This window comes from Taudactylus pleione, unplaced genomic scaffold (assembly GCF_031769625.1).
Source record: "Taudactylus pleione unplaced genomic scaffold, aTauple2 ptg000481l, whole genome shotgun sequence".
Lineage (NCBI taxonomy): Eukaryota > Metazoa > Chordata > Amphibia > Anura > Myobatrachidae > Taudactylus > Taudactylus pleione.
Window position 1 is genome coordinate 2,291,465 of NW_028284883.1, and position 18,326 is coordinate 2,309,790.

Sequence of the window (18,326 nt, forward strand, 5' to 3'; positions counted from 1 at the left end):
GGCACACGACACTGCAAACCAGGGACTGAAGTTATAATACCTTGGTAACTAAATAAAACATTGAAGCCCTAATGTCTCATTAAGGCCATGGGGAGACAATGTGTCAAGCTTAATAATCCAGTTGGTCTCACATTGTAACAATTTATGTGCTCTACTGCCTCCCCTTGCTAGGGGGGGTATATGGTCAATGATTCTATACCTAAGGGACAAAATGTTATGTATGGCCATAGCAAAATGCCTAGCTAATGGCTGTTCACTATTGCCAGTAGCTAGGGCCACCCAGATGGCTGAGCTGTGTTGGGCCATGCGTTCCCACAGGGTACATTCAGTTTTGCCTATGTATACCTTTGAACATGGGCAGGCAATGGAGTATACGATGAATTTACTGGTACATGTCAAATTATGCTGTATATTATATGAAACTCCTGAATAAGGGTGAAAGAAAACAGAGCCAGTTTGTTGAAATCTGCACGTAGTGCAGTTAGGGGACTTAAAACAACCCAATTTAGGTGTATCTATGAATGAGGTATTTTTGCTTTTGCCCATCAGGGAAATGTAATTATGGATAAGGTAATCTCTCAAATTTTTGTCTCTGCGATAGTAGGACATCAATGAAGAGTTTTGTAAAGGTTTTAAATCTTTAACTGTGGTTATGATAGGCCATAATGACTTAGAATGATGGTTGATGGAACTCATATGGTTATATTTATTAACCCAGATGTTTGTTCCTAATTTATTTGGCTATCTTTCTATCTATTTATCTATCTTTCTATCCATATATCTAATCTATAGTATCTTTCTATCACACTTGGTGCCTGCCAGAGGTGAATATCAGAGACTGCACCACTATCAACGCATACAGACACTGCAATGGTGTGTATAGAGACCTACAAGGCATAGAGCCATAGAGTGCCTATGCCTATGCCCGGAGTATAGAGCATAACCCCAATGCATTCTGTGGGAGAGTGGGGTTCCGATGCTCTTTCTTGCACAGGACACCAAAATGGGATGTGGATTGAAAGATCTACAGTAAAAAGGTCGACAATGACTAGATAGATACCAGACATTCAATAGGTCAACAGGGACAAAAGGTCGACAGGGACAAAAGGTCGACGTGTAAGAAGGCCGACAGGTACAAATGGTCTACAGGGTCAAAATGTCGATACATAAACGATCAACATATATTTTTGTTTTCTAACCCTGATCTTCACCCTAAACCTCCACTTGGTGCCAAACCCTTACCCCTCCCTCCTGGTGCCTAACCCTAATTATTGGGGTAGGTGTCTAACCTTCGCTGTCCCTTCTTAGTGCCTAAACCTAACCCTCCGTTAAGTCTCTAACCCTCCCTCCTGCTGCCTAACCCTAACTGTAAGGGTAAGTGCCTAACCCTAACCATTCGGTAAGTACCTAACCTTTACCGTAAAACAAAGTGTCTACCATTTTTTTTGTGGACATTTCGACCCTGGCAACCATTTGTACCTTTCAACCGTCGTAGCATGTCAACCTTTTGTCCCTGTGTATCTGTTGACTGTCTAACATCTGGTGTCTATTTAGGCATTGTTGATCTTGTTACTGTAGATCTATAGACCAGATCCCACCAAAATGTCTAGTTACTGCTCTGAATAGAACACACATTATGAGCGATAAAGATGCCAGGGACCTGTCTTGCTGAGAGGGGCAATTTGCCTGTGACTAGAGTTACATTGTGGTTCTGGTCACATAAATATATACTAGAGATTTATCAAACCTGCAGAAAACGGCATAAATCCATTGTTTTTTTTAAACCTTCCACTCTCATCCAGGAAATGTTTGATATTGAATTCTCCAGGGGTTTCAAACTGTGTTGGGTCTCTTAATACAGTGGTCAGCATGGTAATCACATCTGTACCCTGAAAATATAACAACCAACTGTGAATTAATGCACAACTGTAACTGGAAAATAGAAAATATAGGAGTGCCATGTGATATTCTTAATACATTATTGATTGTCAGCCCCAACAGAAAAGACAGCAATTGCTTGATTACTTTGATATATGGCTCAAATAACACACTCCTGTGTATAAATTGTGGACTTATATATAGCTTTCAGCAAGGTATCACTGTGTACAATACTGTCTAATGCAATGACCAGGGTAAACAAGGAAAAAAGGAAATGAGCAGATGACCACTAATTATCCGGCCATTTAAAATCAAGCTGAGATGGATCCTCATTGAATATGCTGCAAGTATAATTTGTTGTGCAGTTCTTCAATATTTTAAATAGATACATAGGATATAACATGAAAGTATAAAAGTTAATGATTTTGACGTATACTATCAGGCTGAAAATTGCTAATACTGTATTCAATATTGTGGTTTTGCAATAATCGTATGCAATTTTATATATATACAGTTTTCTTATGTATTAATGTCAAAATTGTTATGTCTATTGGATTAAGCAAATACATTTTCTTTTTAATATCTGATGTAGTCAATTATTTTATCATCACTCCTTTATTTTCTATTTTCTTGTATTATTTCCCATTAAAAGCTGCTGTGTCTCTTCAAGTTTTATGTAGGACATTTTGGTTGACCTGTATCCATGACTTGAAAATAAAGAAACCAGCGCTAATGAATGATTAAATTAAATATAAATAAATACTGATGGATGGTTGATATAAAAAGTACCAATCAATGATATATTTAATTGATTAAATTGGCAATAGAGTGCATGCAAACATTACTTTTTTTAAAAAAAACGTGTATATTTACATTAACTCAGTTGTGTACATTGTGTTTTAAATGTTTGTCTATGCATTGTCTATTTTTGCATGTTTTTTAAAAAAAGTCATGTTTGCATGCACTCTATTGCCAATTTAATCAATTAAATATATCATTGATTGGTACTTTTTATATCAACCATCCATCAGTATTTATTTATATTTAATTTAATCATTCATTAGCGCTGGTTTCTTTATTTTCATGGTTTTTTGCCTGTACCATTGCAATTGATTAACCCCTATACCAGCTGCTCTTGGGACAGTGTGTCATCATTTACTATTTGCACATCTGTATCCTTGACTGTGTTTGATACAACCATAACTATGTAATCATTTTTGGATTACAACTTGTACGATTCTTACTAGAAAAGCTAGGTACACACTATACAATTATTGGGCCGATCACCCAATTATCGGGAAATCGATCTGATTTTTGTGTTGTGTGTAGTCATGATTGATTTGCAGAAACAGAGTAAATAGGCTAGAAATACTCAGCTCCGATTATCCAATCGCTCAAAATTTCTGATTTATGGAGGCCATAATGTCATAATATCATGTACTGTGTGCGCATTCTGGATTATTTGACTATTTTTTTTACCGCTTATCTCATCATCCTTGCGGGAGATCCATTTCATAGACCAATTCATCACCCCTCCCCTCTTTCCGGCTGATTGCATTATACAAGACTGCTTGAGGTTGAGAATAGTGCTGGGTCCATTATGTATGTGGTTCGCCACTCTCCCTCCCCGTACTGACAGCCTATAATTTGGACGTCGAGCATAGCATAGATACTAATAATTACAGTTAAGTCAAGCTCCCTCCCCTACTTTCCGACAAGTGCTACAGGACATATTAACAAGTTTGTTTACAATACAGCACTTTGCACCTTGCACTGGTGAGTTTGAACTTTCGTTGGCAGTATGACAAATTTCTTGTTCCCGACAGCGGAGTGTAATTAAGGATATAGTTGCTTTACTCAATGTTCACTTTATGGACTTATGTTTTTTATATATATAATATATATATACAGTCAGGTGCATAAATATTGGGACATTGACATAATTTTCATATTTTGGCCTCTATTCACCACCACAATGACTTTGAAATGAAACAAACAAGATGTGCTTTAACTGCAGACTTTTAGATTTAATTTGATGGTAATTACATCCAAATCAGGTGAACGGTGAAGGAATTACAATGGTTTCTATATGTGCCTCCCACTTTTTAAGGGGCCAAAAGTAATGGGACTATCAACTCAAAAGCTATTTCATGGACAGGTGTGGGTTATTCCCTCGATATTTCATTATCAATTAAGTAGGTAAAAGGTCTGGAGTTGATTCTAGGTGTGACATTTGCATTTGGAATCAGTTGCTGTCGACTCTCAATATGAGATCCAAAGAGCTATCACTATCAGTGAAGCAAGCCATCATTAGGCTGTAAAATCAAATCAAACCCATCAGAGATAGCAAAAACATTAGGTGTGGCCAAATCAACTGTTTTGAACATTCTTAAAAAGAAAGAATGCACCGGAGAGCTCAGCAACACCAAAAGACCCGGAAGACCATGGAAAACAACTGTGGTGGATGACAGAAGAATTATTTCCCTGGTGAAGAAAAACCCCTTCACAACAGTTGACCAAATCAAGAACACTCTCCAGAAGGTAAGTGTATATGTGTCAAAGTCAACAATCAAGAGAAGACTTCACAATAGTGAATATAGTGGGTTCACCACAAGATGTAAACCATTGGTGAGCCACAAAAACAGGATGACCAGATTAGAGTTTGCCAAACAACAACTAAAAAAGCCATTACAGTTCTGGAACAACATCCTATGGACAGATGAGACAAAGATCAACTTGTACCAGAGTGATTGGAAGAGAAGAGTATGGAGAAGGAAAGGAACTGCTCATGATCCAAAACATACCACCTCATCAGTGAAGCTTGGTGGTGGTAGTTTCATGGCGTGGGCAAGTATGGCTGCCAATGGAACGGGTTCCCTTGTATTTATTGATGATGTGACTGCTGACAAAAGCAGCAGAATGAATTCTGAAGTGTTTCGGGCAATATTATATGCTCATATTCAGTCAAATGCTTCAGAACTCATTGGACGGCGCTTCACAGTGCAGATGGACAATGACCCGAAGCATACTGCAAAAGCAACCAAAGAGTTTTTTAAGGCTTAAAAGTGGAATGTTATGCAATGGCCAAGTCAATCCCCTGACCTGAATCCAATTGAGCATGCATTTCACTTGATGAGGACAAAACCGAAGGGAAAATGCCCCAAGAACAAGCAGGAACTGAAGACATTTGCAGTAGAGGCCTGGCAGAGCATCACCAGGGATGAAACCCAGCGTCTGGTGATGTCTATGCATTCTAGACTTCAGGCTGTAATTGCCTGCAAAGGATTTGCAACAAAGCATTAAATTTGTTTTGTCGCTTTTTGCTTATAAGCTTTTTCTGTGTCATCTCTGAGCATCATCCAGCAGTAGTCAGACATCATGCTGATGTCCCAACGACCCTGGAATCTTCTTTCTACATTTTTAACATTGTGATTGAACCGTTAATCCTGTTCTTCACTGTAGTGTAGTGTAGTGTGTACTGTATGTGTGTATGTGGTGGTAGGCAGGGATTAAAATGAGCTGGCACAGGGCAAAACTGTGTTGCATCTGTTGTATTTGGTTCCACCTTCGCCAGCTCATATTGTTGTATATGTGCAATGTTCCTTTAGACAGTATAGGGTTTAGGCCCTGGGTAAATTTCAGCTCCAGGCCCATGTGGACCTTAATCTGGCACTGGGCGGGGGGAAGTTTTATGATGAGAACTGAATTACAACGTTCTATACTACCGACTGAATTCATTTAAGACAATGTTTTATAATAAATGTAGGCAGAATACATTTATTACTTTAAAGAATATGAAAAAAATGACTTATTCATAAATACACATTTTGCAGAAAAAACATGATGTGATATGCAGAATTGGCAGTCATTATCTTGTTCAGAAGCCAAAAATCTATAAACATCACATACATTTGTTAAAAAAGGTTTTCATCGCAGACCTGTGTTATATGTTAATTTGTATATTTTAATAAATGTATTAATTGCTCTCCCTGGGTGAATCTATACCTATCTTTACCTATCTTGTTTGTTCACTGATTTTAAAAATACAGGGAAAATTGGTGTAGGGGTCCCCATATTTTTAAAACCAGCACAGACTCAAACAAGCTGAGGTGTAATGCCACAGCCAGGGAACCCTTTCAATGGGTCACCCGGGCGAAAAGCATCAGCAACCCAAGCTAGTTAGCCCGCGCCAGGGATCTCTGGAGAAATGGGGACTCCACCAATAAAGGATTCCCCCTCTCCTGAGCACCCCAGGCTTAGGCTGAAGCCTAGGGCTCCTCCTTGCACCCCTGGCTGGTGGGAGCTGGGGTAATAGAGGGATATTTAATGTATACTAATGTTTTTTACAGTGGGACTATAGGTGTCAGTGTGCCTGTCCTTTGGCACTTGTGGAACTAAACCTTTACGCCCACTGAAAAAAATAATAGTAAAATAATGACAGTACTCACACCGTAGATAGTAAAGTTTTATTATATACTAAACACACTCACACATACTTACCTTCTCCCCTGTGTTCCGCCCCTTCTCCAGTAAAATTCTCAGACAAGCAGAGGGACTGGAAGGTCCCTCTGAGAGCAGCAGCTGCAGGAAGATTCTTTTCCTGCAGCTGCCCAGACTGTTTATCTGACTGGTAGAAATATTGTGACCAGATTTATTTATTTATTTTATTTATTACCAGTTATTTATATAGCGCACACATATTCCGCAGCGCTTTACAGTGAATATTTGGCCATTCACATCAGTCCCTGCCCCAGTGGAGCTTACAATCTATATTCCCTAACAATCGCTCACACACATATGCACTAGGGTTAATTTTTTGCTGGGAGCCAATTAACCTACCAGTATATTTTTGGAGTGTGGGAGGAAACCGGAGTACCCGGAGGAAACCCACGCAAGCACAGGGAGAATATACAAACTCCACACAGTTAGGGCCATGGTGGGAATTGAACCCATGACCTCAGTGCTGTGAGGCAGTAACGCTAACCATTACACCGTCTGTGCTGCCCAGATCAGATAGAGCACTGCTTGGTGTGGTTGGAAAAATTCTTCCATGCCAGGCAAGTGGTTAATTCAACATTTGCTGGGTGGGGACTTTTTTGTGGAAAATAGTAATACAATTGGCCTTTTTCTTTGAGCCTCTACATCGCGATTCCTGTTAACTCATGGCATTCAAACTTGATGATGCTTTATGTTCATAGATGCCTCCCCATGGTATGTTAGCATCCTGTGTGATCATTGAGTGTGTCAGTAGCTTTCCTGCATTTGTTCATCATGACACGGAAGAGGAAATGCAGCATGATCCATTATCTTGATGATTTTTTAATGGTGAACCCAGTTGATGCCCCGTGAAGGATTAAGTTGATGTGTTTTCGATTTCACAGGACAAAGTCACACCAAAAGGATGACGTAATTTGGTACTGAATTAAAACTGTAGAATGTTGTTGATGTTTGTCCCATACAAAGTGATTAGATTGAGGGGTCTTGTTTCTTTTTTAAGTATCTCCCAGAGGGATTCACTGTGAAAAATGCTTGCGTAATTTTGCTTGCAGGGTCATTCCTATGGGAAGCCTTTTTTTTGTAGAAAGCTAGAGAGTTGACAGGCCCCACTACTACAGTACATTTATCTTGACCCTGGGTTTCCTGTTCATCACAGATTACATATCTAAGTAAGTTTCAAAGGGATTTTTCCTGTTTTTCTTTACCTGAATCATGTGTGCTGATTCTGTGTAAGTGGTATTGTCTGGTGACATGGACAATAGTAACCGTATGGACATTTATAATGTAATGTTGACATGGTCCAACATGTCGACAGGCACCATGTTGACACAAACAGAATGTCAACATGTTAATAATGTCGATATCTGAATTGTCGACATGTGACATTTTGACAGTCTCAGAATTCCAAAGGTTAGGGTAGGCGCTTTTGGGAGGGTTAGTGGTAGGCTGCATGTGAGAATTTTCGGTTAGGCACTAGGTTCAGGGTTAGGTTTATGGGTAGGGATTAGCATTACGAAAAAGGTCTGTACCAGAAGTGATGTCTACATGACCATTGTTGACTTTAGAAAGTCGACATGATTCAATATGTTGACATAATCAGAATGTCAACATGTTCATGATGTCGACATCTGAATTGTCTACATGTGAAATTTTTACATTCTCAAAATGCCAAAGGTTAGGGCTAGGCACTTTTGGGAGGGTTAGTGTTAGGCCTTTGGGGGAGGTTAGAGTCAGGCACTAGGAGGAGGGTTAGGTTTATGGATAGGGATTAGCATTAGAAAAAGTGTCTGTGCCAGAAGTGATGCCCACATGACCGCCAGGACCCAGATGTCTCACTTAACCATGTAAGTGAATACTGGGCCACCAGGGACGTACAGTGACTATCATGACAGTGTGTCACCTGGTAGACATGATAAATGTTGACATGGACACTGTCGAATGCTAATTATGTCAACCAGATTCATACTGACATGATAACTGTTGACCTAACATACAACATCCTTGTTTGGGCTGGACTGCATAAAGTGTCTGATAATGCTGACTGCTTTAGTATGCCATGAGTTTAAATGCTGTTAAGTGGATACATAACAATGCATAAAATTGTTGAAAATATCTTACAGAACCAGTGTAACCAGTGTAATTCGAGGCGCAGCCACAATTGAATTTTCGGTAACATTAATTTTTGAAATTCTAAAGTTTAATAGTTGCTGGAACTTACCTTGGGAATGAAGTACCCACGAAAGGTTATGTCTCTGGTGGTGGATCGAGTAACACCCATTGGCAAAACATCACTAAATCTTTGAATCTCATGTAAAAGTGCATTCGTATATGGCATCTGGTTCCTGTCTTCCACCCTAGGTTGGCGCATTTGGCCAATCACCCGATCAATCTCCTCATGCAGTTTATCTTGGTTTCATTCACATTAGACAAAAAAAATTAACATTTTGTTAATTTTGTGTTTTTTATCGTAATTATAAAAATTATGCTTATTTTTAATTAACCTAATCTACAACAAATATGTGATCTATAAAGAATTATCTTTGAATAAACAGTTAAATGGAGGTCTTATAATTAGAGAAGAGCAGTTCAGTTTTGGCTCAGATCTTCCCACCAAGTTCAGATCTCAGAACGAGGCAAAATTACATCTTTCACAGTTCTCTGCCAAGATGTCCATAAAAGATGATGTTTTACCTTATTCTGGAATCCAAACTTTACAGAAGATCAGAGCCAAAACCGAACCTCTTATCTCTAATTATAATATAATTGAGAGACAGAATTACAGAGAGGAGGTACAGTATGCAAATTTTTATGGCTGGAGATGTAGGACTGAAGATATATGATCAGTTTGTAGAGGGATAATTGCGAGGGTTATACAAAGAGGTCATGGTTTATTATCAACTTTGGATCTTTTATATGAGGGAGGAAGTAGTGGTCATGTGATCAGTCAAATAAAAGTTGTATATAGGCCTTTAATTATTGTAATCAGTGGCGGCTCCAGAGGTGGAGTTGCAGCGCAGTCCAAAATTCAAATAGGGGAGGCCACACCAACTGCTACCCCAAACGCTGCCCAACATCACCCGCCAGGACTCACTGGCAGTTAGCATGGCTCCCCTATTTGAATTTTGGACTGTGCTGCATTCCCACCACAGGAACCAACACTAATTGTAATGCATACATGCATCACGCATTATAGTTATTATTATTATTATTATTATTATTATTATTATTATTATTATTATTATTATTATTATTATTATTTTTAAAGTTGCCAGAGTGTTGCACAGCACTGGACAGTGAGGACTACAAGACATACATACAATAGATACATACAATGTTAATAAAATAATGCAGACATGAAATCAAAGTGCAGGGGGGGGATTTTTCATGAGGGAGTTTATAATACTATTGGAAGACAGGAGTGTTTAATATAAAATGATAAGATAGTATTTCAGAGAAACTTTAAAGATGTGAAGGTTGTAGGAGAATATGATTGGTATTGAACTTCATAAGTGTTTTGTGGCATGGGAAAAGTCTTGTAGGCAGGGGTGAGAGGTGGTTACCATATGCAAGACAAGAAGCAGGTCAGACGTAGATCTATAAGATATTTCATATAAAGGGCCTCATTTACTATGAGTTTTATCACCAAAACAAGTGATAAATTTCACTGTGTATGATAAATCGTGCTCCAGCCAATCACCTCCCAACTGTAAACTGTTGGGAGGTGATTGGCACCATTTATCATACACAGTGAAATGTATCACTCCTTTTGGTGATAAAACTTGTTAGTAAATTGGGGCCACAGTATGAGGGCATGGTGTTGTTGATTGATTTGTAGGCATGGATGTAAAATGTTAATGGGATTCTTGAATATATATGGAGCCAATGTAGGGATTTGCAGAGTAGACCGGCAGAGTCTGGCAATATGTCAAAAAGGTAGGTGACTGGAGTAGAAGATTCTGGATGTGAGGAATAAAAATAAATCAAAAGGCAAAATCAAGTGTGACACCATTGCAGCAGGCTTGGGATCCAGAGACAATTGTTGTGGTATTGTATAGTGGTTGCGCCAGTCCTGTAGATTCCTGCTCTAGCAATATTGAATCCAATGGGATTCAAGTTTAGCCTATCAGCGTTCGACTATTTGAAATTGGCACACACAATGAGCCAATCATGGCTTGCTGGGCAGCAGCCAATCCAGAGCAATTGTGGCAAGCCAGTAGTTTGAATCAAAAGAACTATACAAAGTTATCCATGGTATAAACTTCCTCCAGACTGAGATGCTCTTGGGCCCTCTTCACTTACTTATAAACCCTTAGACTACCCAGGAGTTTGAGTGTTTGGCCCTTGGGCACAGTAAAATTTGGCATTAGGCCTTGCCTCAGATAATGTCAAGCTCTAAACCATTGGTTGTTGTATTGCTCGGCATTAAGCTATGCCTCAGATTACTTTTGGCGCTAGACCCACAGTGTTGTTATACTTGGCATTAGGCCTCAAATAATTACAGGCAATAGGCCAGTGCCCCCATTTATTTTTTGTGTGTTTCAATGCGACTACCTGCAACAGCATATGCTATGGTATGCTATGTCACGTACTGTGAACGCACCATGCAATCCTATGGAATAGCAGGTGTAAATGCAGAGTGTGTATATGCTCGAGGGCGCACACCTTGCGCCATGTGTGGCATGGTTTGCTGCATATGCAGCAAAGATGCAAGATGACATATCTGTATATCTAACTATGAGATAATTCAACTTAATGACTTACCTTGTAGCTCCGGATACTTTGCAAGTATCAAGAAACCAAAGTTTACTGTAACTGTACTGGTCTCTGATCCACCTAAAAACATGTCATATACTGTTGGTAGGAGGTTTTTAATATTAAAAACATTATGATTTTTCTCTTCCTGTGAAGAAAAATAAAGACCAACATATTAATTTTTTGGTTAATAAGCTCGTTAAGGAAAATAAGACATTTGTTTCCAGCGTTCTTTGTAATTTTTTGGAGATTTTTTTGATATTTATTGGACACTACAGATTCATTGATATAACTGCCAGGGTAAGTACACAAGCGTAATATGTATAAGAACTTCAGCATTTCTGTCATAGCAGTGCATCATACTGTCCTATTTAAGATTATTTCCACGAGTCGCTACAGCATTTTTTGGATATGTAAATACACAATACTACTCAATATAAAGTCATATCTTGACTCACAGAAAATATTGTGTTTCCCTATTAAGAAGCTGTAGACGCAGATTCGAAGCAATAGATACTGTATGTATATATGTATCTTACAGTTGGGGGGAAAATTAGTGCACACTTTGGACCTCCGCCCCACGATCCTACCTGGGGAGAAACAGGGACAGGTATCTTGCCTTAATCTTTTTCATTGCTCTCTCATTAGTTGCCCTAACCCTGACTCCCTGCGCTGCCTTATGGCAACAGGGACTCTGGGACACATGGACACTAACAGCAGAAGCAATCTGCACCAGGCTTGCCTACCCTCCCGATTTGGTCGGGAGCCTCCCGAATATCGGGAGCCGCTCCCGGCCCCCTGGAAAGGTTGGCAAGCCTCCCAACATTCCACAACCCTCCCGACTTCCCCCCAGGATACAGTAGAAATCCCCACAGCGGGGGGATTGGTGACGTGATTTGTACTGAATCGCATCATTGTGGCTCCGCCCCCTGCTTTACAGTGCCAAAAATAACAGCATTGTGAAGAGAGGGCAGGGTCATGATGACGTGATCGCCTCATTAGCGTCCACCTAGGGACCTATGGCTGGGCGCCTTAAAGGGGAAAAGTATACTGCTGTCCGGTATCTGATGCAGCGGACCGGAAGTTCCGCGTTCCAACTGTGTTCCACATCCCGGAAGTGTGGGTTTTCTAGTATCCTACTGAGTATATTGGCATAGGATTAAAGGGTCCACTTATTTTATATTCAAAAAAGGTGAAGCAAACTAAATGTCCTGCATTCCAATAAAGGGAAATAAAATTGCACTCATCTCTGGAACCTGGTCATACCTATGTTCAATGTGCATGTTACATGTATAAAATAAATAATTTAAATCATGGAAAAAATGTTACATAAAACTTAGGAGATAGAGTATTTATAAAGCTAAGAATAAGAATAATTAATCTAAAAACCATTTAGCTCGAAATCAGAGTTGAGCCCTTCTGGTATTAAACTTTTCAATTAAAAAATCCATTGCATTTCACATCTTGTAAAAGCTGGGTAAGGCGCGCTCTCTATATGGTGGGGCAGTGTGTAAAGTGCTTGGGTGAGAGTGATCTGTATGACAGAGAGACGTAGACGGTGGTGTTGGGTCAAGGTAATTTTATTGGTTTAAGGTAGGTAGGCACAATGCTACTAGAGGGTAATTGACCCAGGAGCAGTGGGGGGAAGAGCAGGATGGGTGCACGGGGGGGAAGGTGGGTAGACCCTTTTAGGGGGCTCCTTTTCCGTGCAGTTCTGGATCAGCACGTTGTCCCTGCTGGACCTTTGGTCGACAGTCTTAACGCCCGGCACAGTGTAGGTGGAAGTCTGGTACAGATAGATGATGTGGCTGCGTCCCGCAATTTGTACAACTTACCTACCAGTCGGTGCCTGTGTAGGCGTTGCGATTTGGGGGTGGTGGTCGGCAGTCTCTGATGGTATACAGCGGCAGGTTAGATGGCCGTTCTTGTTGTGCTGCAGCTACTGGTGCGGCTGTGCCCCGTGATGGTGGCACCGTTGGTCTTGTTTGCGCTGGCAGGGTGGGTCAGCATGGTGGATGGAGCCTGGCTGGATGCGCAGGCTGCGGCAGGTCGGCGTCTCCGTGTTTGGGATGCGGGCCGGTACCTGCGTGTGTGCCACGTCGTGCAGTGGGACGGCCGGGTGAGGCTGTTCGGATGAGGGATGCCGTGTGTGTGCAGTGAACGCCGGCTCCTCGTGGTTCCTGCGGCTGTTGGCACCCAATGTGGGGCGGGGGCGGGGAGGCTGAGAGCCGGGCGTGTCACGGTCACAAGGCGGGGGTGCCGCTCGCCGGAGGTGCTGGCGGCTCCTTGTGATCAGCGGTCGCTGGGACAGCAGGGGGGTTCTTCAGCAGGAAAGAAGGTTTCCAAGACATGATGGTAGGTGTGTGTCTCCAACGCGTTTCGGCTGTGCCTTAATCATGGAGGCATTTCACATCTTGCCAGATTCCCCTCTATGTCACGATCTCTCCAATTTGATTTAATCTGTTTTATACCCATACATTTTACAATATTTAATAGAGAACAGTCATGTAACTTTAAAAAATGCTCTGATAATGTATGTGTCAAGAGACATTAAAAAAGGTCTCTTGACACATACATAATCAGAGCATTTTTTAATATATAAATATAAAATAAGTGGAACCTTTAATCCTATGTCAATATACTCAGTAGGATACTAGAAGACCCACACTTCCGGTATGTTGAACGCAATTGGAACGCGGAACTTCCGCTTTAAGGCGCCATAGGTCCCTAGGTGGATGCTAATGAGGTGGTTTCTGTTAAACCTTCCCTTTAATAAGCGGACCTAATAACCTAGTCCTTACACTTAACAGGACTTCACATGATGCACTCTTCCGGGAGATGGAACGCAACTGGAACGCATCACGTCCGGTTTGCGTTACCAGATTTTGGACATCTTTTCAACTCCTGTAACATTTAGTCACAGGTCTCAAGATAGATGCTGAGTAGGGAGTCTCTATTCCACCACTTGAGATGATATTGTGTTTTTCAGTTTAATAATATAAATGTTTTAAAAAGTTTTATTGTTTTTACCCAGAATACATAGTGTGGATGCTGCACTGACATCACTTCCGGTCCAAATGTATAAATAAAGACTGTAGCCCACTTTAGTCACACCTTGATAAAGATCCTATTGGACTGAAACGGCGTTGGGGTCTGGACTTGTGGGTATTTTATAAGACAACCGCAGAGACTGAGACTTTTTATCTTGGAGTTATGCAAATTTTCTTATGCTGGTTTAAGTCCCGACCTTTCACCTTGCAAGTGGGTTTTTTGCACTTAGACCCCTCCTGTTATCCATCGATATACTGACCTTGGAATCTGCTTGTGTATGTTTTCTGCCACTGCTCTTTCATTCAGTATTTTATGACTAATTTAAGAATAAAGGATTTACTATATTTTTTGGATGTCGTTCTGTGATTAAAGCTTCATATACAGTGCATAAATAAAAGATATCTTTATGTGGGGATCCCAGCCACTTTCTATGTGAGTTGGGGTACGCTCCTGATTGTTTATTATGTCATTATCACTGGGTGCAGTGTTGCAAGAAACCTTGATGTGTATTTCCCACACTATCTCTAAGTGAGTCTATAGGTATGCCCACTTTTAAGAAATAGTGGTGGTGAGGTTCTTTTCTTTATGTCTCGCCTTTCATCATATGGACAGGATTAATATCATCACCAGATCTCTTTTTCCTTAAATCACCAGGGGGATAAGTGTTTTTTCCTAGAAGATATTATTTCTCAAAAATTCCTTTATTTTTGTTTTTATTTCTACATATTCTACTACTGGGAGCCTTTGTTGATAAGAAGAAAAGAATATCTTGAAAATTTATGGACATTCGGTTCTGTCTGTGCATTTTGTGGTTTGATTTTTATCTTTATCCATTATTTGCTTTTATCGCCTTAGATCTTCTCCTTCATTTATTTGTTTATTGTTATTTGATTTGGGCAGGATTTGAGGAGTAGGATTGGGCTGACCCAAGAGAAAGAGAAGTACGCCTGTTTTTTTCTCCTAATATTCTATAGTTATGATCTGCACTGTGTCCAATGTGCCAAGTGTCAGTGATACTCATCCCACATCTGATATTTGTATGACATGGGAAAGCAGAATCTGAATTATAAGTGCACTTATCTCTTGCATTTATATTCTATCCAGTTTATATGACCTTTATTCTCCCAGGTAGAAGGGAGGGATGCCTCCATATATTTATCCAGTGTGATTAAGTTTATCAAGCATAACATGGTGCTTAGCTTTTTTAATAGTTTTTTATGAATTTTGTCACTATTTATGTTATATCTATGTTTCATATATTTTGCCATACTCATCAGTTTTCCCATATATGCCTTGGATTCTTGTATGGCTTATCTCCCATTGTGCAACCTTCGCAGTGCACCCACCATGGCTGCCTCACCTGGTACACTCGTGGATGGGATGAAAAATACATGGACCTGACTATTATGGTGGGACCGTACTCCTAGCATCAGGGCGCTGCAACCACCCATTTTGTGTCTTCTGGGCGTAACTTATTCCACACAGGGTCATCCTACGTAGTGCGCCCAAAACGGCTTCCTCATTTGGTAGTTTTGTGGGTGGAATATTTAACCCATAGAAGTTAATTCCCAAAATGTGTGCACCAACCCTGCAATTTGCTTATTGTGCTCTCTAGATTTCAGTTGATTTCAATTATCTCGGTGTGGATTTCTACTGTTTTTTATTTTTTTTTTGCAACACCAAATCCTTGTACAATGTACCATGTTTTCTGATGTCTTTGAGTCCTATGGGAGAAAAGCGCTATATAAATAAAATTATTAGTATTATTATTATTTTTATTATTATTATTATATCCTACTTGGGTACCCCTATATTCTGTACTCAGGAGAAATTACACAATATAGAATTATAGACATAAAGACGATATGATAATTTAATATTGTTACCATTAATTTATTTTCTGTATGGATTGTTTCTTGATATATTTATAGAAATACTTAATTCTAGTGTTCCAGAGGGGGGTATGATACACACATATATATATATATATATATATATATATATGATCCAGTTTAATTACTGTCATTTGAATGTTTTCATTATCCAATTGTTTGTCTTGCACTTTATGTTTATGCATGCACAGTATATTGTAGGAGTTCTTTCTATTTTCTTTTTTCCTTTATACATTGATAATACTCTGAGTGAGCACCTCTGTACCAGATATCCATTACCCTTATACCATACATTTTTGGTTGTTCTTCTCCTGTGCAATTGTTTTCCCCTATTCCCCTTTTCCCCTCTTGGATACTGTATGTATGAAGCAGATGGTGATATGGTAAAAAATCCAAACAAAAATACTATATTTTGTCACATTTTTAAATATTGAAAAAAAGCTATCTTCAACAGTCTCAGCAGTGTATAACCCTAATGTAAAACAAATAACCATCCTTTGTGGTGTCCTGCAGTGATTGTCAAAATAGTGTAAAATTCTCACTACTAATAATAAGAGACAATGGCCCTCATTCAGAGGCGGTCACAAGAAGCGATCGCTCTCTCTGAATGAGGGCAGCTGCTTCCTTTTTTTTAGTGTGGCCTCCTGGTCGCTAGCTAAGCTGTGGGTTACCACCCACAGCTTAGCAGCTTAGCGACCGACCAGGTTGTTGGTCGCGATGGTGAACACCATCGCGACCATCGGGGCTTGCAACGAGACCCTAAGGTTGGGTCTCGGCAACCATAAGCCCCAGGGAGCTTCCTGCTCTGATCGAGCAGGAAAATCCCCACTGACATCACTGATGATGTCAGTGCGGCTGCCCACAAAACGGTAGGCGTTCCTTAAGGTAAGCCTCCATTTTGGAAACCACCCCCCCAGCCCGCCTACAAAATGGGGCGAGCTGTCGATCAACATTGACAGCCGCCCCTTTTTTAGAGAGTTCCGGAGCGAGAGAGTTCCTCTCTCGCTCCTGGGCTTGCACACGCACAGTGTAGCCGCTGCGCGTGCGCAGGACTAACCATCGACCCGGTTGTGAGTGCATCGGCGATTGCGACCGGGTCTGAATGAGACCCAATGTCTACTGCCTCATAGTGTGATATTTACATAATTTTGATTAACAGGTACCATGTAAACAGAGCACTCACTGCTGAGAGTTTTAATGATATAATTTTATACCTGAAACACTATAAAATGGGCTGGATACCAACTGGATTAGTCTCTTAAGTATCACAATACAGCTAGTACTGTACAATAAGTTTTATTAGAAATTTCATTACCACCTTCAAGTACATATACTGTACATACTGTACTAGAAATGAGCTGTTCGGTTTTGGCTCTTTCCCCCGAGTTCGGATCTCAGAATGAGGCAAGACATCATCTTCCACGGACATCTGTGCCAAGATGTCTGTGATAAATTACATTTTGTCCAAGCCAACTCCGAACTGCTCATCTCTAATACATAATAATAATAATAATAATACATACAGTAGTAAATACACCTTCAAGGCAAGTTGTGCTATTATTCTCTTATGATATATTTGCTGCACATACATAGATTTATAGTATATTATTGTTAGCGCCGATAGCAAAAGTTTTTCTGTTTTGTATATTAATGCCATTAATAAATGGCATTAATATTGCCACACTGCTGGTACCATGTATGATATGGGTAAATCCAAGCGCGGGCTTATTTCTTTTCATACAGTAATAAATACACCTTCAAGGTAAGTTGTGCTATTATTATCTTATGATATAAGGCAGCAAAAGGTTGTTTCTGGAAGGAACCATTAGCTGGTTTTTGTATTAGATAACATAAATATGGAACTTGAACAGAGAACACAGGCAGCACATTTTGAAACAAAGATTAGAATAAGAGTTCATTGGTGATTATGACATTAACATATAGTGGCCATCAAACTGGTGAAATTCCAATGATTTTGAATTATATCAAATATTATCTACTCAGAAAATAATGGGCCAGTTGTCACCTTTCAGAGTTGTAGGAGAGGGTTTATCAAATCTTGGAGAGAGATAAAACAGGAGTTGCCTATACCAACCAATCAGAATGGGATTGATATACCGACGGCAGTTTAGCCGCCGGTTCAAATCCCGACTATGGCAGCCCAACAAGAGGACATCCCGAAACTGGCTGGTAAGTACTCTAACCCTCCTTTCTCCACCCCTAACCCTCCCTTAGTGGTGCCCAACCCTAAACCTT

The 18,326-nt window shown here is 40.1% G+C and overlaps 1 protein-coding gene across 1 annotated transcript in view; it reads right to left on the bottom strand.

The window, feature by feature from the left end:
• LOC148502844 (cytochrome P450 2F2-like) overlaps positions 1–18,326 on the bottom strand; it is a 47,843-nt gene that overhangs the window by 1,967 nt on the left and 27,550 nt on the right. Inside the window, exons 6-8 of the mRNA XM_088449325.1 lie at positions 11,137–11,275; positions 8,594–8,781; positions 1,748–1,889 (exon numbers count right to left, since the gene is read on the bottom strand). Of these exons, the coding sequence (XP_088305451.1) occupies positions 1,748–1,889; positions 8,594–8,781; positions 11,137–11,275 (469 nt within the window). The remainder of the gene's footprint in view (positions 1–1,747; positions 1,890–8,593; positions 8,782–11,136; positions 11,276–18,326) is intronic.